General features: G+C 41.9%; 1 protein-coding gene across 1 annotated transcript; it reads right to left on the bottom strand.

Annotated features, from left to right (window-relative positions):
* On the bottom strand, positions 1–27385 carry LOC138775282 (cathepsin E-like). The gene is made up of 9 exons (XM_069955886.1): positions 27299–27385; positions 26174–26351; positions 15262–15379; positions 11857–11975; positions 4186–4385; positions 3987–4109; positions 3086–3230; positions 610–708; positions 1–526 (listed from the first exon to the last, which is right to left on the bottom strand). Exons 1-9 carry the CDS (start codon positions 27352–27354, stop codon positions 347–349), a joined length of 1218 nt encoding a protein of 405 aa, XP_069811987.1. The 5' UTR covers positions 27355–27385; the 3' UTR covers positions 1–346.
* Between the last annotated feature and the right edge of the window lie 133 nt (positions 27386–27518).

The raw sequence follows: 27518 nt of genomic DNA, 5'->3' as shown, positions 1-27518 counted from the left end.
CTTTAAAGATCCCAAATAATCACACATGATTCACTAGCATTGGGGTTTAGTGAAATATTTGCAGTACATTTTCTAAAATATTTTTCAGAGGGTGAAACAGACAAAGTCGTCCTTTGCTATAGGTAACTGCCCCACATTTTCCTTGCACTAGTCTTGATAATTTTCCTTTAGTGCATACAATAAAACTCAGGGAATTAGCTAATAAACAAGTTTATTACTGCATTTCCCCATTTGTAAAGAACAGTGAAGATCACATAATAAAAAGGAATATGCAATCCTTCTAGAGATAATATCTAGGAATTGTAATAGGAACATTTACAAAGTAGAGGATTCTGCAGTTTCCTTATTAGGAAGAATGTTTCCTTTTGCAGGATTTCGCCAGTCCAACCCTGTTATTTTCACGGTCAAATATGCTATAAAACTTTGACATAAAAGTATCTCCCAGGATCCATAGTTTTCCAGATTTTGAAGACATATCCAGTGGCTGAAAACCAGTCAAGCACTGAGTTGACCTTTGTGTGTGTTCCTGAAACCATGAAAAAAATATATTATGCCAGTGTACTACATGTTACTAGCACCTTCAGCATGATATATTGTCAGTATACATACCTTCATTACATACTGCTCAGAAGTGATGGTGTAGTCTCTCTTATCAATGGTAAATGTCACCGTTGGAAGATTGGTAATGCGTTTGCAGTCTACTATGTACTATAAAATACAACATTTTACAGGCATGACAACTGAACAGAAAGATCACGGTGATTGTTGTCTCAGGTTTTCACCATTAGAGTACTAGTCATTGGTTGTCTATAGTTTCTATATGAAATATACAGCAATACCTGTATCCACGAGCAAAAAATACACAGAATTGATTTCAATAGTTTGACATGTGTTGCTCAACACCATGGGGGACATTTATGAAACCTACACTGGTGGCGTATGCAACGGAGAAGGTACAGATGTAGATCTCTGCACTAGCCATGTGGCAGATTCACCTGAGAGGTGTGTGCCTCCTAGTAATTCCTGTGGGCTGAATGTCTTTTAGGATAAGTGACAGAAATGTATACACAAAATGACAGCCACAGAGTGTATAGCACCAGCCTTAATCAGGCCCAGACTGACAATCTGGAGGACCGGTGGCCACCTAGATTGCCAGTTTGTGAGCGGCCCAGGCTGTGTCACGCTCACATATCATTGCACTGACGCTGTGCTGTGAGTGCCGATGGCCCGTTGCTTTTACATTATTCCATATTCATATCTGTAGACAGCTTCTCCTCCTGGAATGATGTAAAGGTGTCAGGCTATTGATGCTCACTAGAGATGAGCGAACCGGGTTCGGGTCCATCCGAACCCGAACGATCGGCATTTGATTAGCGAGGGCTGCTGAACTTATAAAAAGCTCTAAGGTTGTCTTGAAAACATGGATACAGCCAATGACTATATCCATGTTTTCCACATAGCCTTGTGGCTTTAACCAACTTCAGCAGCCACCGCTAATCAAATGCCGAACGTTCGATTCGGATGGACTCGAGCATGCTCTAATGCTCACAGCACAACATCAGTGCCATTATTTGCAAAGCATCTGGCAATGGCAGCCTTGAGTGTGGCAGCGGTGGTGGTACTCTGACTGCAGCCCCGCTCTGCTCCCTTAACGTAATATTCTTGCCTGTGGCCTAGAGTTGAGAGAGAACGTTGTGCCTCAGCACAGGCAGGTGACTCATCACAGTGCGTCCTACTGCTGGAGGGGGAGCGGAGGGAAGTATGCCGCTGCATTTTGACCGGGAATGGGGGGGGGGGGGGGTCTCAGAAATACTTTTAAGAATGAAAGCTACCGTGTGAGGCACTAATGGTGGCACTATTTAGGGACTAGTATATAGGCCAGTATTGGGAAGGATTGGCTACTATTTGGGGCACTATTGGGGACCTAACTACTGTATGGGGCACACTTGGGGAGAACAACTAGTATATGGGGCACTATTGGGGGGATTAACTAGTATATTGGCCAGTATTAGGAGGGGTTACCTAGTATATGGTGCACTATTGGGGGATTAACTAACATTTTGATTACTATTATATGATTATTGTATGGGGGAAATAATGTTGTAACTATTGTGTGGGGGCACTATTGTGGGGTAACTATTTTGTGGGGGCACTATTATGGGATAACTACTGCATGGAGTAATCTTAAGGGGTCCTGAACTAATACTGCATGAGCTACAGAAGGGGGCATTATTACCATTCGGGGCACTATGGGCGGGCAGCTTGTATAGAGGTGGCTAGGCGGTGATATAAAAGTGTTTGGTAGACTGTGTTGACCTGACTTGTGACCAGAGGAAGCCATTATGATAGCCTGGGCCAAGTGGAAAAGACAACAAAATAGGAGGAGTCCAATCAGAGAACACGTCAATAATGAGTCACTGGATGTACAGTAACTGTGCTGTAATATGTTCAATGTATTGAGATATCAACGGTCTGCATATAGGGTTTTGTATACAGTAAGACCTCCGTATTTGTAGAGCTGAGTTCTCCCTCGGAAGCTACACGCCTACACTTCAGTAAGGAGGTGACAGTAAAGTGCACACGATATGTTGTCTTCAGTCTCTATACCATAAGGAGCTTAAGGACCACAGCTGCACTTGCTGGTATGGGGAGCTGAGGAAGTTGTCCTTTATAAAAGATAATAGGTGTCAACTGCCCCCCTCCCCCCTTCTCAGGAGACAGGAGAGCAGAAGGATCATTGCTCTGTATTCTGCGTCTGATCACTGCTGTATACTCTTCTATAGTCTGCAGGTAATATCACTGTTCAGCATCTGCATAGGCTGTATTTCAGTCCCAGTCAGTCCCTGTCTTCAATACAATGGAAATACACGAGCCAGCAACATTGGAAAGAAGAAGGTTGTGACACTAGAAACTGTTGAGGTAGGCAGCTTGACCACTAACCATAAGACAGTTTCATGCCAGGGCAGATAATATATTAATATATTTTGCTGATAAGACAAAAGCCACATTGACACAGTCATTGGTGTGCAAAACAACAATTCAATGACTAATATTATTATACATATTTAAAATGTAATATATTTACCTCTGAGAATAACATGGGTGTAGCTCCAATAAGTTTCTGCAACTTTTGTACGTCAGCAGTAGGTCCAGTAATAAGGGATGTGCCTGAATCCACTATAGCCTCACATCCATTAGGACAGAATACTACTTTCCCATGAACTTTGATACTGCATGAAAATAAGAAACATGCTAAGGCAAGTCTGTTAGGATGGCGATAATAGATAATTATAGGATGACTCTGACAGGTAAAAAGGGATATAAAAAGAGGGAGGTGGACTGCCTGGAAAACATGGATACAGCCAACTCTATCCATGTTTTCCAGGCAGTCCCTGGGCTGTATCCTCCCCCTCACAGAGTTGCCAGCCTAAAGGATATAAGCGCGGGTCAGTTTTGCTTCGTACGAAACAAAACAAATCTGGTTCACTCATCTCTAAAAATCTACAATCACATTAGGGCCTAGTTCACACAACATAAAAATAAGATTAAAATGGATAAATACGGCCCTAAATAATAAGCCTGGTCGTATTTTACCCTTGTGTGAACTAGGCCTAAGGGAAGAAATTACTTAACTGTTTGTTTTGTTTAACCTTATCATGTTATATACATTAAAAATATTTTGATTAAAAAAAACATAACTGCTGGAAAAAAGAGGCAAAAAACAGAAGAATTTAGCTGGCCATAAAGTCCCTTTCAGGATGGGTTATTAAGGCTTTTTTTCTCACTACACATCATAATGGGTCAATGCCAGGAGAACTTATTTTCACCATTCTTTGTTACTGAATAAGCCATAAGAAGTAGCCAAGTATATCTACAGTTCCAAACAGGCACAGGTATTTTACCACTGCAAAACAGGAAAGTTATCCAGAATAACTGGAAATCCAATCTCACTTGATCACACATATTTGTACTTGCATTGTACTTACCTATCAAGTCGTATCTGCCAGTACCCCTTATCTGTAAGGGGAATCCAGTGAATCGGTCCTTTGTACAGAGAGTTATCTATCCCTCCTAATATAAGTTCTCCCCCATGTTCATAACTGTCATCTCTGTAAAATAATAAATACAAAGTTAACAATGCTGAATTGTTCCACGTGTTTTTAAGTGTTATAGTTTTATACTTACTTATTTAAATAGATGGAAAAAATTGGCTTATCCACTAACTTTTGCTTCATTATCTGGTCAAATACTGGGACTGCATTACCAACAGCAAGTGAGGGGTAACCAAGACCCAAAACTCCATCAAACTGTGCAAGTACAAAAGTCCTGCCTGGCTCCATCACTGACTGGCCAAAATCCTGCCCAACAATTGTCAGGTTACTTATCTGTAAGGAAAGAGAGAATACATTATCATAGAAATGCATAAATGTAAACTGACAAACTGTGACAAAGCACCAGTGAAATTGGTCTGCCTATAACAATCTTAGTTATAAGTTTCAGAGCAGCATAAAGAGAATAGGCCAGGATCTACCTCTTTCCCCAAGTTTACTTTAGCAAGATAGATAGATAGTACCTGTGGTGACTAGAGAGAACCCAAAAATTATGCAACAACCATTTATTTTCTCTGAAACTAAAGTATATTTAACCTAGAATAGACCTGGTCATGGAAACCCACTGTACTGCCCTGCAGGTGTATTGCAAGTTTTAGCAACATAACATTATGTCCTCGGGTTCCTCCTCTCACTAAAGAAATTGTTCTTCTTATAATGACTTAAGGCTAAAGGTCCTTTTAGATGGTGCAATCTTTGGCTGTCTGCGGCCGCAAACAAGCACCCATCAGCGACCTTTATGGTCCATTTACACAGAAAGATTATCTGACAGATTATCTGCCAAAGATTTGAAGCCAAAGCCAGAAACAGAATATAAACAGAGATCAGGTCATAAAGAAAAGCCTGAGATTTCTCCTCTTTTCAAATCCATTCCTGGCTTTGGCTTCAAATCTTTCAGATAATCTTTCTGTGTAAATGGACCCTTACATGGTCCAATTAAGCGCACAAATTACCATGTATAAAGTAGTTGCATCAAAGGTTAGATTATTCAATGGAGCAGGGCATATTAAAGGCAACTGTGCGTAGTAATAATAAGGCTACACTTGATATAACATATAGCAAACAGTTTCATGATTATGACCATTTTGTTGCAGAATCATGTTACATCCGAACAGTTACAAAAAGGAGATGTCACTTTTTTAGCAAGTGCTGGGGTGGGGGAGGATAAAGGATAATTTTTTACTCACCGTAAATTTTCTTTCCTGTAGTCCGAAGCAGCAGCACAAATGGGGAAGATCCTATCTTCCTGCAATGGTAGCACAGATGGTACTAATAAAAGATTGATTAGGAGCCCTATAAGAAGGCCATACAGACCCCTCCTCCTTGTGTCAATTCTAACGACCAAAAAATTAAAAACTCATAAAATCTTAGTTAATAAGGCATTGAAACAATCAAGTTATGCTGCATAAATAATAGTTTGTTTAAATCAGGGCGGGAAGTCTGTGCTGCTGCTTCGGACTACAGGAAAGAAAATTTACGGTGAGTAAAAAATTATCCTTTCCCTTACGTCCTCAGCAGCAGCACTAATGGGGATATAGCAAGCTATGAAAACAGACTAGGGAGGGCCATTACATTACAGAGGACAGAATGGCTGAGCCAAAAACTGGTTGATCAGACTCGTGAATATCTAGTCTATAGTGCTTGACAAAAGGTATTGACGGACGACCATGAAGCAGTCCTGCATATTTGTTCCAAGGGTACAGATCTTTTTTCAGCCCATGTGGATGATATTGCCCTCATTGAATGTGCCTTGATTGCACCAGGTACCTGTAATCCAGCTTCTTGGTAGCATATGGAGATGACTTCCCTTATCCATATGGACAGAGAAGCTTTGGATGACCTGCATCCTTTGTTTTTCCCTGCAAAGGATAAAAACAAGTGGTTAGATTACCTGAAGGAGTTTGTCCGTTCAATATACATGCTCCAAGCCCTTCCCACATCTAAGGGATGAAGCTCCTCCTCTCCCGTGTTGGCAGGAATAATGGATTGTAACAATGTAAATGTGGAAGACACTTCACCCACCAGGCTTCAAACTTCTTCTTTACCTTCAGGTAGATTCTGTAGGCAGTTGCGGCTCTGGACTGCAGAAGAGTGGTCACCACTTTGACAGCATATCAATTTCCATCTTGTTGATGGCAGTCAAGCTTCCAACAGGCCTACCCTCTTAAGTTATTAACTGAGGGTATACAGAAGCCTCCAGATTATTCCTATGGAATTAGCATCAGGAGAGAACGCCATGCTTTTAGATAATAAAAGGTCATCATGAAACCAGAGACTTGCTACTTGCAAGATTTTTAGACTCTGCCCACACCTGGCAGGGACGCTGGTAGTAATCTCTGCTACTGTGAGTCAGTAGCTGGGGAGACTGGGAGACTTCCCAGAAGATTCTTAGGCAGGGGGCTCACCATTGTGAACCATGCCCTCTTGGGTCAATAGGGGCAAATGAGGCTGACCAAGGGCCAATCTTGTCTCCGATTCTGCAAGACTCTGGGCTTTATAGGAGTGAGAAAAAAGGGTTTCCAATTTGAACCTTCAATAGAAATAGGTCTATCCTCCATGCGATTTACCAGAAGGCTTCTGGTCCAGAGACCGTTCCTCCGACAGGGTTACATCGCAGCATAGATTGCCAGCAGACAAAATGCCCCTGCCTCCAGTAGTAATGCTACTGATTTAGTGCCCCTATAAAGATCGATATGCGCCATCCTAGATGCGGTTTTGATCTTATACTGATAGCTTTCCATAGATTGGTGTGCTGAAGTGGACTAGTATTCCCTTCATATGTTGGATGCCAGCAACATCTCTAATGGGGATTAAGGCTCCTTTGCTCGTTGCTCCTGCATACAAGTGCCCCACTGCTTGATACATCAATGGTTTTCTCTACCCACCTCATTGGGAGACTGTTGCCATTGAGCAGGAAAAGCCATCCTTGTCTCTGGGTGTAATTTCCAGAGCAGACCTAAGACCCAAGGGTATCAGATGAAGTGACAGCAACTGGGGAGTACTGAGAACCCCGACTTGTGTCAACTTCTGTAATCTCTCTGGAGGAAGAGAGAGTGTCACAGACTGGGGATCTATTCTCTTCTCTAGGAATTGGCCCATGCCAGAAACGAGGTTCAATTTTCTCAAACAGTCAAAAGTACAATAGACATTACGTGGTGACTGTAGATGGAGCCAAGAGGATTCCAAACAGAAGGGCTGTAAATTGAAAAGAATTCCAATTGCCTTGTACAAAAGGTCTTGATGTAAAGGAATATGCAGCTTTTGTCTGTAGACAGGTACATGTGGGTATACATGGTCAGATAACGTCCTTCTTCTAGGAGGGAACTACAGAGCATAAATCCTCCATACAACCGCCTTCTCAGAGGAGGCTGTATACAGGTACATGCAGGTATACCTGGTCACATAACATCCCTCTCTAGGAGGGACCCACAGGTCATAGATCCCACATACAGCACCCTCCTCAGAGGAGGCCGTATACAGGTATACACGGTCAGATAACATCCCTCTAGGAGGGACCCACAGATCATAGATCCCACATACAGCACCTTCCTCAGATTGTGAAATTCAATATGGTAGCCTTTTCTATCATAACACTGGTACAGACCGCTCTCATTATGGAAATAAATAGTCAGAAAAGACGTAGTCACAAGTTCTTGTTCCCATCCCCAAGGCCTCCGAGATGTCTGGTCCTTCTTGTGCAGGATTCTTTCCTTTACCTTCCGTACTAGAATTCCTACGGAATGGGGAACAAAAGTAGAAGTTCCTTCTCTTCTTATTAGACTGGGGCAGATAATGGACCTGATCATAAGAAAAAAACCACTTTTATGAGAATGTCCAATACAGATCCAACTATCTTTATATTGGAGTGAACATCTGCCCCCTTACAACGAAGGACCAGTCTCCAAACTGCGGGGATCGGGCAGCCAATTATACTGCTCAACTGTAGTAAGAGACAATTATTTATTTATTTTATTTATTTTTTTGGAATTTTTTTTTTTTTTTTTTTTTTTAACAAGGTCTTTGTTCATCTGAAGGAGCCATGACCTCTGACTCTATCCAGTTTAGCCTGTAGATTATCATTGAGATGTAAAATATTAAGCAGTCATTGTCTCTTCTGAGAACAAGTTGCAATCCACAAATAAATTCTCTGCCACCTGAAAGTGGAATCTTGCGGGATCTGTACGCCAAGAAAGCTTTTTCCCCTCCAGAAGTTCTGTCACCAGAATCCTGCTACATCCAAGGATGGAAATTGTGCCAGACTGACCGGCCGACTAACAGACTAGTGCAGAGTGCCTGGAGTCAGACACACAGGTGCACTGAATATGCAACCAGCAATCCTAAGGCGGTGTTCACACATAGCAGCTTCATAGCTTTACTGCATCCTTCAGTACACAGAAGCTCCATAGGGTCACTGCATCATCTGATATCAGTATTACAGAGTGTAACTAGACAGCAGGTGTACACAGTATTACAGAGTAATTATACTGCAGGTATACACAGTACACATCCAGCATCTCTAAGGATGTAGCTTCATAGGTCACTGCATTATCTGATAACAGTACTAAAGTAATCAGATAGGATTGTAGATGTGTACATCTGTGTACTAAGGCCATGTTCACACACAGTAGCTTTACTGCATTCTTAAATAGCAGCACTGGAACAGCGTAAAAAGCTCCATAGAATCACTGCATCATCTGATGGCAGTATTAGGCAAAATAATCAGATAGCAGGTGTATCCAGTACACATTCATTAGCTCTAAGCATCTGCTCACACATATATCTCTATATGGTTACTGTATCATATGATAGCAGTATTATCATGTGATAGCAGTATTAGTGGAAGTAATGAGACAGCAGGTATTACACAGTACACATCCAGCAGCTCTAAGGCTGTATTCACACACAGTAGTCTTGTATGTCTACTGCATCATCTGATAGCAGTATTAGTGGAAGTAATGAGACAGCAGGTGTTACAAAGTACACAACTTCAGACTCCAAGGCTGTGTTCACACACACAGTAGCTTCATAGGGCACTGCATCATCTGATAGCAGTATAGTGAAAGAAATCAGACAGCAAGTGTACACAATACACTACAATTCTAAGGCAGTGTTCACACATAGTGGCTTCATAACTTCACTGCATTCTTAAATAGCAGCACACAGAAGGTCCACATGATAACCATCATCTGATAGCAGTATTAGTGAAGGTAATTAAACAGCAGGTGTACATAGTACACGACTAAATTCTAAGACAGTGTTCACACACAGAAGCTTCACTGCATTCTTAAAATGTCAGCACACAGAAGCTCCACATGATCACTGTATCATCTGATAGCAATACTGGAAAAGTAATCAGAGAGCAGGTATACACAGTACACAACTACAATTCTAAGGCTGTGTTCACACACAATTACATAGCTTCACTGCATCATCTGGTAGCAGTACTATAGAAAGTAATCAGGCTGCAGGTGTTCACAATGCACAAATAGCAGCTCTAGGGTTGTGTGCGCACACAAACACACACAGTTTTATAGCTTCACCACATCATCCGATGGCAGTACTATAGAAAGAAATGAGGCAACAGGTGTACACAATTAGCATCTCTAGGGCTGTGTTCACATACAGTTTCAGAGCTTCACTGCATCATCTGATAGCAGTACTATAGAAAGTAATCAGGCAGCAGGAGTAATGAGGCAACAGGTGTACACAATTAGCAGCTCTAGGGCTGTGTTCACACACACACACACACACACAGTTTCATAGCTTCATTGTAGCAGTACTGGAGAAAATAATGAGACAGCAGGTGTACTAAATACACAACTAGCAGCTCTAAAGCTGTGTTCATGTACACACATTATAGTTACATAGGTCACTCATATAGTGAAGCAGTCTAACAGGACTTGCACAACAAATGTTAAAAAAGTGAAAGATATTGAAACGAAACATTTGAGGCGTAAAAGCCTCATACAACCTACATATATATATATATATATATATATATATATATATATATATATATATATATATATATATCCATCCAACTATCCTCCTGACACACAGGCCAGGCTTCCAGCTCAAAAAGAAAAAGCAGCATATCTTACCTTGCTGAAGTATAAAGAACCATCAGCAGCCGCCCAGGTGAGAACACAGATCTGGCAGCACCATGATACTTACTGCAGCAGCCGCCCAGGTGAGGACACAGATCTGGCAGCACCATGATACTTACTGCAGCAGCCGCCCAGGTGAGGACACAGATCTGGCAGCACCATGATACTTACTGCAGCAGCCGCCCAGGTGAGAACACAGATCTGGCAGCACCATGATACTTACTGCAGCAGCCGCCCAGGTGAGGACACAGATCTGGCAGCACCATGATACTTACTGCAGCAGCCGCCCAGGTGAGGACATGGATCTGGCAGCACCATGATACTTACTGCAGCAGCCGCCCAGGTGAGGACATGGATCTGGCAGCACCATGATACTTACTGCAGCAGCCGCCCAGGTGAGGACACAGATCTGGCAGCACCATGATACTTACTGCAGCAGCTTCATGGCTTCCCTCACACAGCGGCTTCATACAGCAGAGAAGCTGAGTGATAGTTCTACTAAAAAGTAAATCTCCTCTCTGATACAGCAGAGCAGGAAAAAACAACATTTTTTATAAACTCCCCCTCTCCACACGACCATGTGGAAAGGAAGAATCATTGGAAAGGAAAGCCAGACACAAACATAGGCCTGAGCCTGCTTCCCTCTCCTACCACCTGTCCCACAGGAGGACAGAAAAAAAACACAAGGAGGAGGGGTCTGTATGGCCTTCTTATAGGGCTCCTAATCAATCTTCTTTTATTAGTACCATCTGTCCTACCATTGCAGGAAGATAGGATCTTCCCCATTTGTGCTGCTGCTGAGGACGTAAGGGAAAATAAATAAACTGCTATTACCTCCCCAGCACCAGCACTGGTGGCTGCATACCGCCACTCCAGTCCCTGGGTCCCTGGACACTTCCTTCCTGGTCTGAGTGGGGACCTGGGTCGTGATGTGTGAGGTCCACTCAGCCAGTCAGCAACTGCGATGGGACACTGAGTGTACTGTACACTGAGCAATTTTACTATAAAGTGGCCAATCTCTTTAAATCAATATGTATACATGTCATGGCCCTAGTATATATAAGCTAATTTCTACAGGTTGAATTATGGATAGGGTCCTGTATGCCCTGGCTATTGTACGATTATACTACAATGATTTGTCCTGACATACATATTTCATACATATTAAGTATACAATTGCATATTTGTACATAGTGTGTTTTATATGTAGTGATTAAGTTTATGATACATTAAAGCGACTTTGTAGCCACAATCTGCAACCCCCAAACCGCTTGTACCATCAGATAGTTGCTTTTAATCCGAGATCTGTCTTGGGATCCGTTTGGCAGGTGATGCAGTTATTGTCCTAAAAAACAACTTGCAGCCCTGTGTCAAATTGGTGTGGCCTAGAGTGTCTGTGCCCTAGGACTGCACCGCCTTTCCTCTCCGCCCTCTTCACCATTAGCAATGCCCCTGGGCAGGGTTTCTCCACTAAACACAGCACATGTGGGCTATTGCACACTCCCACACTTCCTTGCAGAGGTGCCGTAGGTCACATTGAAATTAACAGGATTTTTAGAACTTGAATTAAAGGTTTGTGGCACAGATACACACACTTGTCATTAAAATGTATTGTACTTAATTGAAAGACCTTCTCTTACCCGGAGTGTATCTTTACCCGTTATACCAACAAGTTGTCCAGTGCCATAATGGATTGAGAAGGTTTTCCCACCGTGCTGATAAGAAGAGGAGCGACAACAATGGAATTTTTCATGCACCTCTGAGAATAAATGATGACACATTAGTTTGGTATTGGCCTTGGTTTATGTAAGTAAAAAGGTGTCTGTCCTACATGCCCTCACTGTAACTAGACATGCCACATTAAGAATATGTGTACAGAACTTTTGAGGTTTTCTTGGTTGCATAAATCTAGGAATTCTAATAAATCTTTACATTCAAAACTCTCATATATAGATAGACCATCTGCATCATAATTAAAGAGGGTTTCCAGAATTTTAACAGTCCTTACGATCGACTGTCAATATTTTATTTTATATTTAGGGGTCCAAGTTCTGGGACTCCACACCACTGTGGTCAACCCAGGGCTATGTTAACACTATGGGATCATAGCAGGGAAAGGCGGCCATCTCAAAAAGATTGACGACCACAAATGATTATAATCATTATTCACGGCTTTCATTATAATGAGACAGCCACCTTTCCCTGCTATGTTTCCAAAGTGGGACCAAAGCCTGGATATGGATCCTGCACAGCAGGGTCTTGTCATTAACCCTTAGGGGACACAGCTACTTTTGGTGTTTATGACACGGCCAAATTTTTCAAATATGACATGTGTCACTTTATATATTAATAACTCTGGAATGCTTTTACCGATCCTTGTGGTTCCAAGATTGTTTTTTCGTGACATGTTCCACTTTATGTTAGTGGTATATTTGGGCCGATACCTTTAACTTTTTTTGAGAAAAACTCCAAAATGATGTGAAAAATTGAAAAAAAATTGCATTTCTCTACATTTGAAAGTCTCTGCCAATAAGGAAGATAGTTCTACCACATAAATTATTGATTAATTCATATTCATTATTGATTATGTTGGTAGCATTTGGTGAACATGCTTTAACTTTTTTAGGATTTTAGAGGCCGTGATTGTTTAGTAGCAATTTTCTAAATTTTGGTGAAAATTTAAACTGGGAATTCTTTAGGGACCAGATCAGTTTTGAAGCATATTCTAGAGGCCTGGATCCTAGAAACCCCCATAATTCACCCCATTTTGAACTCTTCACCCTTTGAAGTATTCAAATTGACATTTAAAACAGTTTTTAACTCTTTAGGCATTTCAGAGGAATAACTGCAAAGTAAGTGTGAAAAGTAAAAATTATTATTTTCTTGGCAGACATTCCAATTCAATCCTATTTCTTTCATACCGCACAGCTATAAAAAGTAAAATGCAATAAAACATTTATTCCTCTGAATCTGCAGTTTTTACAAATACCCCATTTGTGGGTGTAAACCGTTGTGCAGGCGCACAACACGGCTCAGAAGAGAAGGAGCACCCTTTAAATTTTGGAGTGGGGATTTGGCTGGAATAAATGTAGGAGACCATGTTACAGTTACAGAGCCCCACTAGTGCCGAGACAGTGGGAACCCCCCATAAGTGACCCCATTTTGAAAACTACACCCCTTAAAGAATGTAACAAGGGGTACAGTGGGCATGTGGACCCTACAGGTTTTTCACAGTTTTTTGCAAAAGTGGGCCGTGAAAATGAAAAATCACATTTTTCACACTTACATTGGTGAAACCTCAAATTTTTCAAATTTCAAAAAGCTTAGAGGAGAAAAAGCCCCCCAATATTTGTAAAGCAATCTCACTTGAGTACATAAATACCCCATTTATGAACGTAGAGTATTGTGTGGGCGTACAACAGGGCTCAGAAGAGAAGGAGCACCTATGTCTGTGTGTGCACGGACGTTTACTGACACTTACTAATGGACACTGACTGACGCTTACTGACACTCACTTATGGACACTGACTGACGGTTACTGACACTTACTAATGGATGCCAACTGACACTGACGCTTACTAACGGACGCTGACTGATGCTTACTAATGGACACTGACTGACACTGACGCTTACTAATGGACGCTGACTGACACTGACGCTTACTAACGGACACAGACTGACACTGACGCTTACTAACGGACGCTGACTGACGCTTACTAATGGACGCTGACTGACGCTTACTAACGAACGCTGACTGACGCTTACTAACGGACAATGACTGACACTAACGGACGCTGACTGACGGACACTAAGATCTCCCTTATTACTGGGAGATCACAGATGTATGTGTGTGTGTGTGTGTGTTTTCTACAGTATATGGATGCAGGCTCTGATCTCCTCACAAAGTGAGTGATCAGAGCCTGCATCCATGCTCTGCCAAGATCAAATACTGTGATTGGCAGCTCTGATCACAGAGCTGCCAATCACAGTATATAGCAGCATGTACCAGCGTCATCACACAGACGCTGGTACATGCTGCTGCAGCACTGGCTCCCCGTTCCCAGAACTCACTCTAAGCTTGGGGATCCGGGGAGCCAGTGCTGCCAGGAGGAGGTGGAAGGAGACACCTGCTGTGACCCCCTCCGGTGGCAGCGGCAGCGGCTGCTGTAGCGGCGATCCGGGGGGTGGATCATGCTGCAGCAGGAGGGGGACCCTCCAGCACAGCGGCAGCGGCGGGAGGCAGGGGTATGGCCCAGGGGGCTGACACGGCAGGGGGGGCGGGACATCGGCAGACTCGGCAGGGGGGCGGGACGGATCGGCAGGAGCTTCCCCCGGATCCCGGAACTCGACAGAGACCGGGACCCGGGGGTTTACCTTTCGCTTCACCGGTATCAGTGGATCGTTACCGATCCACTGATGCCGGTGATTGGCTGTGCTGGACACCTTTAAAGGGTCCAGCAGCAGCTACACTAAACTGTCAGCTATCAGCTGACAGTTTAGTTTCGGCTCCCGGTCACTGTTTGTGTAAACAGTGAGCACCGGGAGTCGGTCAGTTATAGTACGTCCTGGTGCGGAAAGTAGCCTCCTGCCAGGACGTACTATAACTGCCTGGTGCGGCTAGGGGTTAAACATGTCACATATTTACACACAGTACCAAGTCTCCTATTGAAATCAATATGAGATTTTTGTTTAGTTGTAAAACTGTGGGGTTTTTCTTGTGCTTCTGCATCACAATACATGTGATTTTGCTTGTGTAAAAAGGCCTTACAGCTTTTTATTTTATAACATCTATTTTTTAATACACTACAAGTATTATTTGCAACACGTATGAATAAATGACATTATCAATTGTTTACAAAATGCTGGCTACAATGAGAGGTATCCTTAAACAATACCACAATTCTTGATTATCAGTTATGAATTCCCAGGTATGTTTGCAGATCTGTGCAGGATAGGTGCAAGTACAGTACATTTCTGTAGTATAACAGAATAGAAGAATTGTCTGTCCTTTATTTTTACTTTAAGGTATATATTGTACAGCTTACGGCATGCTTCACTGATACAGAAGCTGGATGGGATCCAAAAGTTAGAAGATCCAGTGTCAAACACTACACTGAAGTTCTGCGGAGGAGTCCCAAGACTAATCTGTCCAAAGTATTGAGCCTGCAAGAAAAAAAAGCTATGTATGATCAGTAAGCAACAACAGTGCTACCTCGGTTCTTAAACTGCTCACAACTCAAACAGTATTTTCAGGGAAACTTTGCTTTGGTTCTCAAACTCTTGCTTGGTTCTCAAATACGTTTTAGGGCACCCAGTATTGAAGTACAGTAATACTGCGGTATTCGAACGAAAACTTACCTGGAAGTAACGTTCAGAATTCAAACTTTGTTCAGTATCTGAACGTTTTGTGAGCGTGGATGGTGGGTTGTACCTGGTGAGTTTAGCACTGGTGAGGCTTCACATACAGTGCAGTACTGTATAAGACTGCTGGAGTGCATATGCAGTACAGTAGTAGTACAGTCATTGCACCAACATCTCCCATCCGGCACTGTATAAGACTGCTGGAGTGCATATACAGTACAGTAGTAGTATGGTAAGTGCACCACCATCTCCCATCCTGTACAGTACTGTATAAGACTGCTGGAGTGCATATGCAGTACAGTAGTAGTACAGTCATTGCACCAACATCTCCCATCCGGCACTGTATAAGACTGCTGGAGTGCATATACAGTACAGTAGTAGTATGGTAAGTGCACCACCATCTCCCATCCTGTACAGTACTGTATAAGACTGCTGGAGTGCATATACAGTACAGTAGTAGTACAGGCAGTGCACCACCATCTCCCATCCTGTACTGTATAAGACTGCTAGAGTGCATATACAGTACAGTAGTAGTACAGTCAGTGCACCACCATCTCCCATCCTGTACTGTATAAGACTGCTAGAGTGCATATACAGTACAGTAGTAGTACAGTCAGTGCACCACCATCTCCCATCCTGTACTGTATAAGACTGCTGGAGTGCATATACAGTACAGTAGTAGTACAGGCAGTGCACCACCATCTCTCATCCTGTACTGTATAAGACTGCTGGAGTGCATATACAGTACAGCCAGTAGCGTAATTTGGTGGGGGCAGAGGGGGCGGATGCTCCCGGGCCCACACAGGCAGGGGGCCCACTGAAGATTTCGCTAGTTAATGCTGACCACAAAAGCTATTGCTTTTGCAGACAGACTTAACAAATGTTTATTGGTCACTTAGTGTTCCTGGGAGGCCCACACGGCTACCGAATGTTGTGTCTGACTATTTAGCTGTATGCGCTTGTATGTGAGGAGAAGATACTGTTGAATGCAGCAGGGTGATTGACAAGGAGAGGAGAGCATTGGCTCTCCACCCTGCCAATAACTGTTGTGGCCACAAGAGGCTGTTCCCTCCCTTACAGCTGTGGGACATAGATGATGTCACTTGTGTGCTCACAGAGCAGGGAGAGAGTTGACATCAGAAGACTACAGTACTGCAACCGCACAGCGGGTAAGTAAGGCTTTTTTCCCCTTAGTTATAGAGGTGGAGACCTATGTGGGTGGGTGGGGCTAACTCCTAGGAAGGATTTCATATATGGGGGTTGGGGTATGGGATGTCCTGGCTAACTTAAAAGGGGGTACCTAATTTGGAGGTACAGTACAGTCTACTTACAGTGGTGGTGGTGGTGTCTAACCACCAGGAGCATTACCAGGTAGATTACTGCTGGGAAAGGGGGTGGCCACATGGGGAATACATACCAGGGGGATTACCTAGATGAGATGGTGCTGGAGGGGATGCCTACATGGAGGATACTACATGGAGGTCTAAATACTAGATAGATGCACAGAGGGGTAGCTAACTTCTATATGAGGGCACAGAGGGCCCTAACTAGTACTACATGGAAACAGAGGAAAATAATTACTATATTGGGGCACAGAAGGCCTAACTACAGAGGGACCTCAATACTATATGGGGAAGCACAGGGAGGGTCTATCTTCTATATGGAGGAACAAGGGGGATAATCTACAATGTTAGGGTATAGATGGTAGGCTTTTTACAATATGAGAGCATAGTGGGACCTTGCAAACTATATGAGGGCTAAAATTGGGTCTAAATACTACATGGAGGCATCAATTGGCTGCTCTCATATACCCTGTACACCAGGATTAGTGGTGCTGATTTCTCCTACATTTTTCATGTATTGTTTCTATGGATTTATAAAGTAATTATTCCTTTTAGTTATGTTGCAGTCTGGCTTTTTTTGTATACAGGTTATTTAAAATAGTTGCCTTGAACTGCATGGGACTATTTATTATTACCCAGAATTGTACTATACATTTACTCTACTACTTTGTACTGCGGGTATCCCCTTTGGGTGTTGCTAATTTGGTCATTGCCCATCAGCTATGGTGTGGTCCTTATGCTGCCCAATAGATATTAGACAGATAGATATAAAAAAAGAGATAGAAGAATGGATGGATGGCTAGATAGAAAACAGAAACAGCACCATAGCTTCCCCTATGTTGTGTGTGGTATTACAACTTGGTTGTAATCTCTTTTAGTGGAACTGAGCTGCACTACCACATCCAAGCTTTGGAGGTGAGTGACGCTGTTTCTGGAAAAAAAGACAGCTATGTTTTAGCAATGCTGGATAACCCCTTTATTTTTTACATGGTTATATATGTGAGATGTAAAAAGTCTTTTCCACTGTTCTCAGTCCCTGTTCACTATGAATAATGTGGTAGGTAATACCCTATATTATTCAGAAAGCATTGTCATCTGCTGAGGTTCCCTATGGGTAACATACTGTAATCGGTGGGGGGCCCACTGAGACTCACTCGCCCCCCCTAGGCTGAACCTCTAGCTACGCCCCTTAGTACAGCAGAAGTACAGTCAGTGCACCACCATCTCCCATTTGTTACAGTGCTCGGGTGGGGGGACTCTATACAGTAAAGTATGAGTGAGGAGCTGGTACAGTAAAGTATGAGTGAGGAGCTGGTGACTACTGTGCTATAATTGCTGATTTTGTTGGAGTGCATATACAGTACAGTAGAGTTTGCTGGAGTACATATACAGTACAGTAGTAGTACAATCAGTGCACCACTATCTCCCATCCTTTACAGCACTGTATAAAACTGCCAGAGTGCATATACAGTACAGTAGTAATACAGGCAGTGCACCACCATCTCCCATCTGTCACATTACTTGGATGGTGGGGGACTCTATACAGAAAAGGATGAGTGAAGAGTTAGTGACTACTGTATTATAATTGCTGGTTCTGTTGAATATTTCTTATGTATAATGTCCAGTACAGCAGTGCTTCTCAAACTGTGAGGCGGGCCTCACCGGTGAAGTGCCCCCTAGTTGTTGGAGAGGCCCAGCTGGAGAGCCAGTTTTCACAAAAGTGACTATGATCTGCACAGTCCTTTTTCTGTTTGAAAAAATCTCAATTTTAGCAGCATTATTAACTTATTTTGAACTTGCTTTATTAGTATAGAGAGCTTGGGAGATGGGTAAAAGGTAGCCCTAGCATTATTTCCACCTTTAAAATGGACTTTCACCACAGATAGTGAGGCCCAGGTACCCTCTTGGTCAGTCTGGTGAGGCGCAAGCATTGCCTTGGTCTGTTGGATGAGGCTCCAGTAGAAAAAGTTTGAGAAGCACTGCTGTACAGTATATAGTGCTGTTCTGTAATGTCCTGTACAGTATAGTGCTGCTATGTAATGTACTGTACAGTATATAGTGCTGTTCTGTAATGTCCTGTACAGTATAGTGCTGCTATGTAATGTACTGTACAGTATAGTGCTGTTCTGTAATGTACTGTACAGTATAGTGCTGCTCTGTACTGTCGTGTAGTGATTAAACTGGGAACTTTTTAATGTAATAAATGAGAATAGTAGGTAATTATTGGTTGGTGCTGGAACCAATTAATCACATTTACATTATTTCCTATGGAAACACAGCGCTGTTCTCAGACTGCTTGTTTCTTAAACTGCCTTCCTGAACCAAATAAGTTTGAGAACCAAGTACTACTGTATAGACATTAGACAATGGAAAACCAGTCATCACAATTACTGTGTGCTTATGTAACAGTTCCCCGACAACATTTTATCACTGAAATCATGCTCTTTACAAAAAAAACAATCACTATAGAGCGCTTATGGTATTTTCTGTAGCCTGTATTCTGCTGAAAGCTCCAGTGGTATTTTCAATGTGTGCCCCCAGTCCAGGGGAAGATTCAGAAGCACTGCCTCATCTCAGCCCTCCATAGCTTGCTATAGACCAGACATTCCAAAAATAAAGAATTATCTTTCACAGCTTGAAGAACATTATCTCTATCTACTTTGCAACAGTTTTAGATAATGAAAATAGAATGTGATATGTCAGGGAGGACACACAAACATTCCTCTGCTGGATAGGGTTACACATCTTCTGCCTACTTTTTTATATCTCCTCAAAGGAGGATAGGAGTGCAAATGTTTTTATTTATTTTTAGCACTGTCGTGCACATTGGAACTGGACATAAGACTGGCTCATCCACCTTTCTTTCTTCTCTTCTTTTTTCCCCATAAAAGATGTCTGAACCATTATACCGGACCATTGTACAAATCAAGCACTTTTTAACTGACCCCTTTCTCCAGTGCTATACCACCTTTTAACTCATGCCCCTAGATGCACAGTTTCACCTGGTGGAACTGATTGATCCCTAATAATAGATATATTAGATATATATATCGTATATTTTGATATATTAAAATGGTATTTCAGTATCAGAAAATTATGCTTACCTATATAAACTACAACCCCAAGATATATAGCACACAAATATAAGGTGTAAAAACATTGTACTGGCTTCAGCGTGTTTTTGCTGAAGCCCTGCTTCTTGAGTGATGTCACCAGCGCCTCCAGCTTACTGCATGCAGCACAATAGTCTGCTGTGTACTGAAATGTTCTGCATAAGCTTTGGCTTGAAACTGGCAATAGTGCTTTGGGAGGGGAGCAGGCAGGGTGGGAGGGCTGTAATGAAGAGCTGAGAGGGAAAGTAATGCATTCTGGGAATTGTATTAGTAAGCAACTGTTCAGCCAGAAAATAATAATAAAGAGTTTAACCCTTTGAGGACCAGGCCCAAAATGACCCAGTGGACCGTGCAAATTTTGATCTTAGTGCTTTCGTTTTCCCCTCCTCCCCTTCTAAGAGCTCTAGCACTCTCAGTTTTCTATCTACAGGCCATGTAAGTGCTTGTTTTTTACAGGAATAGTTGTACTGTGTAATGGCGTCTTTCATTTTACCATAACATGTATGATGGAATCCCAAATATATTATTTATGAAGATATAAATAGGTGAAATCGTAAGAAAGAATGCAATATGGTAACGTTTGGGGGGTTCCAGTGTCTACGTAATGCACTATATGGTAACAGCGACATGACACTATTATTCTATAGGTCAGTCCGAACACAACCATATGCAGGTTACACAGATTCTCTAATGTTATATATATATTTTTTTATGAAATCCTTTTTTTTGCCAATTAAATATTAATAAAATGGGCCTATTGTGACGCTTATAACGCTTTTATTTTTTCACCTACGGGGCTGTATGGGGTGTCATTTTTTCCGCCATGATCTCTAGTTTTTATTAATACCATATTTGTGAAGATCGGACGTTTTTATCACTTTTTATTGATTTTTTTATATATATAATGTAACATAAAATATAATCTGCGCACTTTTTCCCCTCTTTTCGTGTACGCCGTTTACCGGTCACAATGACGCTTGTTATATTTTAATAGATCGGACAATTACGCACGCTACGGTATATTATATGTTTATCTATTTATTCATTTTTATATGTTTTATTTATATAATGGGAAAGGGGGGTGAATTAGACTTTTATTGGGGGAGGGGTTTTGGGGTAGTGTGTTAGTGTTTTGAACTTTTTTTTTTTACACTTTTGAAGTCCCTTTGGGGGACTTGTACATACAATACTTAGATTTCTACACTGATGAATGCTATGCCATAGGCATAGCATTGCTCAGTGTTATCGGCGATCTGCTCATTGAGCCTGCCTGTGCAGGCTCAGTGTAGCAGATCGCCGATCGGACCGCACGGAGGCAGGTAAGAGACCTCCGGCAGTCCGTTTCAACGATCGGGACCCCCGCAGTCACACTGCGGGGGTCCCGATCGGTAAGTGACAGGGGACTCCCCCTGTCACTTACACTTAAACGCCGCGATCGCGGCGTTTAAGGGGTTAATGACACGCGGCAGCGCGATCGCTGCAGCGTGTCATTACCGGTGAGGTCCCGGCTGCTGATTGCAGCCGGCCCCCACCTGCTATGAAGCTTCATAGCGGGAAAAACACCCAGGACGTAAGGTTACGTCATGGGTCGTCTGGGGACAGACTTCCATGACGTAACCCTACGTACGTCCAGGGTCGTCTAGGGGTTAAAGAGTCACTGTTGTATTTTTTATTTATTTATTTTTTTGCAGAAATCAATAGTCCAGACAATTTTAAGAAACTTTGTATTTGGGTTTATTAGGCGAATATGCCATTATCTGCATTTAAAAAGACTTTTCCCAGGTCTCCCCCCCCCTCCCTCCTCTTTTCCATTCACTGCAAAATATCAGGAAATTGTGACTTGTTGCATCAGACACAACCCTGTCTGTTCTATAGAGAGGGAAGGGAGGAGGAGGGACATGAGTCGGCAGCGAGAGCGGAGAACAAAGGATTACAGGCACTGGGCTGGGTGACAGTGTATTCAGAGGTCAGAGAGGTCAGTGCTGACTGTTAGAGGAGATAGCCGGGTCATGTAGTTGTAAATTAACTCTTTGTTGTCCTGTTTTGGTGTCTCATTTCCCTGTCTCCATAGGAGAACAATGAAGACAGGGGGAGAGCATGAAACTGCTTTTTCATGATAAAAATTCATTTTTCGGCTAATAAACCCAATTACAAAGTTTTTTAGAATCGCCTAGATTATTGATTTCTGCAAAAAAAAAATTAATGACAGTGACACTTTAAGACTGAAGGAAGACAGGTAAACACTTCTATTTTCTTCTACAGCATTTTAATTTTTTCTACTTGAGGTTGGAGTACCTTTTTATTAACTGAAAGAGAAAGTTGGGACCACAAGTGAGAAGAGACAAACATTGTCCTGATGTAATGATCCATCTTATGTTTGTTAGGATAATACAATAGTTATTCAATTACAAACACTATTTGAGAGGTAGCACCACTATTCTACAATATGTGTTGGTGTTTTCATGATGTATGCAAGCGATCTCTTGCACTGTACTACTTAAGGGCACCAGCTCTGCACAGACATAATGGCTTTTAGAAGGTCAAGTATGAAATAATGCCTGAGAATGTACAGCTGTAGACAGGCGGGCTGGATGAACACTGAGTCTGCTTTCCATCACCCCATACCTCATTCACTTCTCTGATTAGATATTTATGTTGAGTGATTCCTGTTTATAGCAGCGGTTATAGCTCATTCCTGCCTGTAGGTGTGTTTCACGTTACAACATCTCCTAACATCTACATAAATCTCCTATTCTGTTGCTTACAGCGAGATTTTCTCACAGATGAGCATGCTCTCATTCATGATATGTCAAAATAATCATGCAACATCCTCATCCTGAACTTCTTCCTTGAACTGAGTACGCCACACAGGAGGAAATAAATATTCCAGCACAATGTAAGTAAATGGTATTACTTTACCCTCAGACACTTTGGTGCAAAAAAGGAAACCATTATTTTCTCAGGCGGGGGCACAAAACACTTGCTGGTTACTGTCACTTTAACTTGTGCGCAATCATTTTGGTTACAGGCCCTAGAAGAGGTTGACTGCGCTGGTAAGTGGCCACATAGCTTCTAAGCATGCCTTGCTCACTATGCACTTTAGTCTGCTTACCCTTCAGAGGACCAGATTGGCAGAGCAGGAGCGGTCACTCTCATAGGCTGCAGACATTTGAGGCCTCCAGCCTTTGAGATGGCCGGGATGATTATGTGACATCATTATGGGGGCATTATTATGGGGTATTGTTACTATATGGGAGGCATTACATAGGGGCATTATTAATCTAGAAAATAACCATTGGTGCAACCTTGTAGATGTTGGCAGCCGCTGGTTTCCAGCTGTATCTGTTTATGTGACCTAGCCGCAGTCAAGCACACATATTCTTAATGCCACACACTCAGAATCGCTAAATTAAAAAAACTTTCACCCCCCATTATTGCAGCTTACCACCATTTACTTGAATGCATATGAGATGCAATGACAGAGATACTTTATGGATAAGAGTGGCACCATAGTAGGAAAAAACAACCCTGTTATGAGTTAATAATAAAATAAGAGAGGACCAGCTCATAAAAATTTGATTATTTGCGGACCTAATATCTAATTTAGACATTGGCACTACGTTAAAGGGAAGGTCATCAGAAAATTACCTATTTAAATAAATTTTTTTAAGACTTTTTGGTGATATTTTTCATCTTACTATCTTTATTATAAAAAAAACCCTGAAATGTTGTAGCTCTCATTTTCATCCCTAGGGCCCAGATATATCAAAGGGTGTAAAATATACACTCAGATTCAGTGCTCACTTCCCCCCTGTTTCCCACTCGCTGCCTGTGCTATTACACACACAGACAGCGAGCGGGGAGCCCGGGGCGGGGGGGGGGGGGGGGGGTATATCAAACAATCCTTAGATCAGTGGCTGTCTGCTATCACCAATCCTGTTATACAGAGCGACATGCAGCAGACCGTCACTGACATAATTCCGTATTGTCATCTATGTCCATTGTACTTGCTGTAGAGCATAATACTAAATGCTGTTAAAAAGGCTTAGACTAGATGGCAACCTCCATAAAAGTGCACAACAAAAAAGAAATTACATTTAGAAAAAGGAGATGAGTTAGAAAAAAAAAAACATCTTTTAATATCTGGCTCTAATCAGTAAAAGAAAATGTAGGTGATACATGCCCCTTTTTGACAAAACCTTATGTGAACAAGGAATACGGCACTCTTTCGAGATCACTGCATCAGAGGCTTTGTTGACCTGTAGGTATATTACGCAAAAAGCTTTTTCTGTATTCAAAAAGCTGTTTTCCAGCCTCCGACCCTCACTTCTTATCTGGCCATAGTCAGGCAAAGCCATCTCCATTACAGAGGAACAAAATGAAGATGGGTTTGCTGAGTCCATTATATCTTATGGAGGGGCCGAAAGGGATGCGTGAGCAGGGAGAGAAGACAAGTAGCCCAGCCATTTGTGGGCAGATAAAACGCTGGATTTACAAGTCAGAAAGGTCAGTGTTTATCTGGGAGCTTGGTGAGAGAAGATTCCAGGATGATATGCTGTGCAGGACTACCATTTCTCCTCTCGTGCTCACTCTTCCCCCTGACCCCTCCCCCCTCCACAGAGTTTCTTTACCCTTTAATGAGGGGACAGTTTTCATTTTTGCGCTTTTGTTTTTCCTCCTCGTGTTTAAAAGGCCATAGCGCTTGCATATTTTCACCTACACACCCACACCTATAATTTTTTCGACACCAATTATACTTTGCAATTACAGAGTTCATTTTTCCATAAAATATGCTGCAAAAACAGAAAAAAATGTGCAGTGAAATTGGAAATAAAGGTGCAATTCTTTTTATTTTGAGGGCAGTTTTGTGCTTATGCGGTTTTCCCTGTGGTAAAACTGACATGTTATCTATGTTCCTCAAGTTGGTATGTTTACCACAATATGTAAATTAAATAACTTTTATTTTATTTGATGGCTTTTAAAAAAATTAAAACCTTTAAAAAAAAACTAAATGTCTTTAAAATTCCCATCCTTATAACGCTTTTATTGTTTTTTCTACAGGGCTGTGTGAGGTGTAATTTTTTACGCCATGATCTGTTCTTTCTTTCGGTACGTTGTTTGTGTGTATATATATATATATATATATATATATATATATATATATGCCACTTTTTGATCACTTTTTATTAAATTTTTTATGGATTTGGTGTAAACAAAAATGCCCAATTTTGCACTTGCGGGTTTTTGCGCTTACGCCGTTTACCATGCAAGATCAGGATTGTGATAATTTTATAGTTCGGGCGATTAGGCATTCAGCAATACCAAATATGTTACTTAATTAAATAATTTATTTTTATTTATAAAATGTGAAAAGGGGGGGGGGTGATTTAAACTTTTATTAGTGGAGGGGATTTTTTATTAATAAAAACACTTTATTTTTTTTTTACACATATTAATTAGATGTCCCCTGAGATCAATGCTGTGTATATAATAGAGCAATGATCCACCAGATCAGTGCTCTATTACTCTGGTCTGCAGCAGACCAGATACACTTATAGCCAGGCCGGCTCAGTAGAAGGGATCTCTTCTCCACAATCACATCACGTGGGGGAGATCCCCCCACTAGACACCAGGGACAGGGGGCCAAGCACTACTTAAATGCAGCTGTCAGCTTTGACAGCTGCATTTAAATAGTTAATTAGCCGGAAGCAGCGAACGCCCGCATCGGCTAATAGCCGCCGTCCCCGGCTGCACTTAGCAACCGCGGACCACGCGCTGCAGAGAGGGCTCACGCCAGGAGCCCTCTCTTTACCCTTAACGGGGGCATGACGAGTATACTCAACATGCGTTATTAAGAGGTTAAAATCACTTGAACTGTTCATACTTATTGATTCCTGAAGTGACATTTAAATAACAGTTACCCTTTAAACGTATTTAAACTTACAATTAATACAGAGTGTGTGCTGTATTGCTTTTTTTATATGTATGCATGTAACTATTTTTATTCATATACATTTCAGTAATGCAGTAATTAAAATAAAATATCAGCATCCCACAGTATTTATATTGTGCAGTCATGTCCAATGGTCGCTTAGAAGCCACCATCCTGGATCATTATGAAATATTGGAGAAACACTTACATTCATGTAGTCAAAGAGATATTCTGCAGCTGATCCAGAAGCAAGAGAGACAGAATCTGGGAAGCAATGAGCATACTTCTGAGCTAAGACAAGAGGTTGGTGATGTAACCAAAAATCTTCTAACTCATTTCTTTGCCGTAGCTGATGACGGATTGTTTGGACTTTTACTAAGGGGATTCTGAAAGAAATTAATCCAAAAGTCAAAGTCCGCCTACATAAATAGGAAAGGAAAAAGGAAAAAAAGGAAAAAAACAGCACCACACCTGGCCACAGGTTGTATATGGTATTACTGCTCAGCCATAGTTATTTAAATAACATATGTGCAACCCCAGACAAATGTACGTGGGGTTATCTAAGCTGGCTACTTCTTTGCAGAAACAGAACCAATCCTATCCTGGGTACGGTTTTGAAGTCCATTATAGTGAATGGAGCTGATTTGTAATACCACACACAACATGAGGATAGGTGTGGTGTTCTTTTTGCAAGAAAGTAGCTGTGTTTTTTCTAATTCTAAATAAACTCTTTAAGGAGGTACTGACAAGAAAACCTTTAATCATTACAACAATAATAATAATTCTCTCCCCGCTTTAACAACAAGCATGGTCTCTATTATTTTCACTACCCTATAAGGCTATGTTCACACTACGTAAAAGTACGGCCGTTGTTGCCGATGGCAACAACGGGCGTACTTTTGGCGCGGTGGAACAATGCCTTACTTTCAATGGGATCCCGGCCGGAGCGTACACGCATCGTATACGCTCCGGCCGGGATCCCATACGGGGCCGCAAATAACTGACATGTAAGTGAATTCCGGCTGCAGAAAGTCCTGTCAGTTCACACAGTGAAGCGAGCGGCTCTGGCCGCTTGCTTCACTGTATGCTATGGGAAGCTCTGATGCGGGCGCACACTGATGCGCCCGCATCAGAGCTCTGCGGCCGGCACTTAAGTCTCTTATGTAGTGTGAACATAGCCTAAGTCAGTAAAACCCACAGACAACCGCTAAAAACTTACCATAAAATCAATATTTTAATTTACCACAATTTACTCTAACATGTAATTTAATAGTGCTAATCAACAATAGATGGATATAATAGACAGAGCAAATGTGGTGGCAGATGTTCTTACCTCTGTAAGGCTGTGGTTATATGAATACAGACTACGAGTAGAATTGTGGGCTTCATCGCTAATCACTGATAAAGTTACGGTTTACCTTGTCTTTTGTATATTTCATAAGGTCACAATGTGCTTGTGTTCAGGTCAATCAATTACTACATGACATCAACCTGTCCAGTCATTGTGCAACATTCAGGGAATAGGAGGTGCTGATGCAAAGCTCCAGCAGAGT

The sequence above is a fragment of the Dendropsophus ebraccatus genome, chromosome 1 (genome assembly GCF_027789765.1).
Source record: "Dendropsophus ebraccatus isolate aDenEbr1 chromosome 1, aDenEbr1.pat, whole genome shotgun sequence".
In the NCBI taxonomy this organism is placed as follows: Eukaryota; Metazoa; Chordata; class Amphibia; order Anura; family Hylidae; genus Dendropsophus; species Dendropsophus ebraccatus.
The sequence above is the reverse complement of the archived record's forward strand: the minus strand, read 5'-3'. Positions and strand labels throughout refer to the sequence as shown.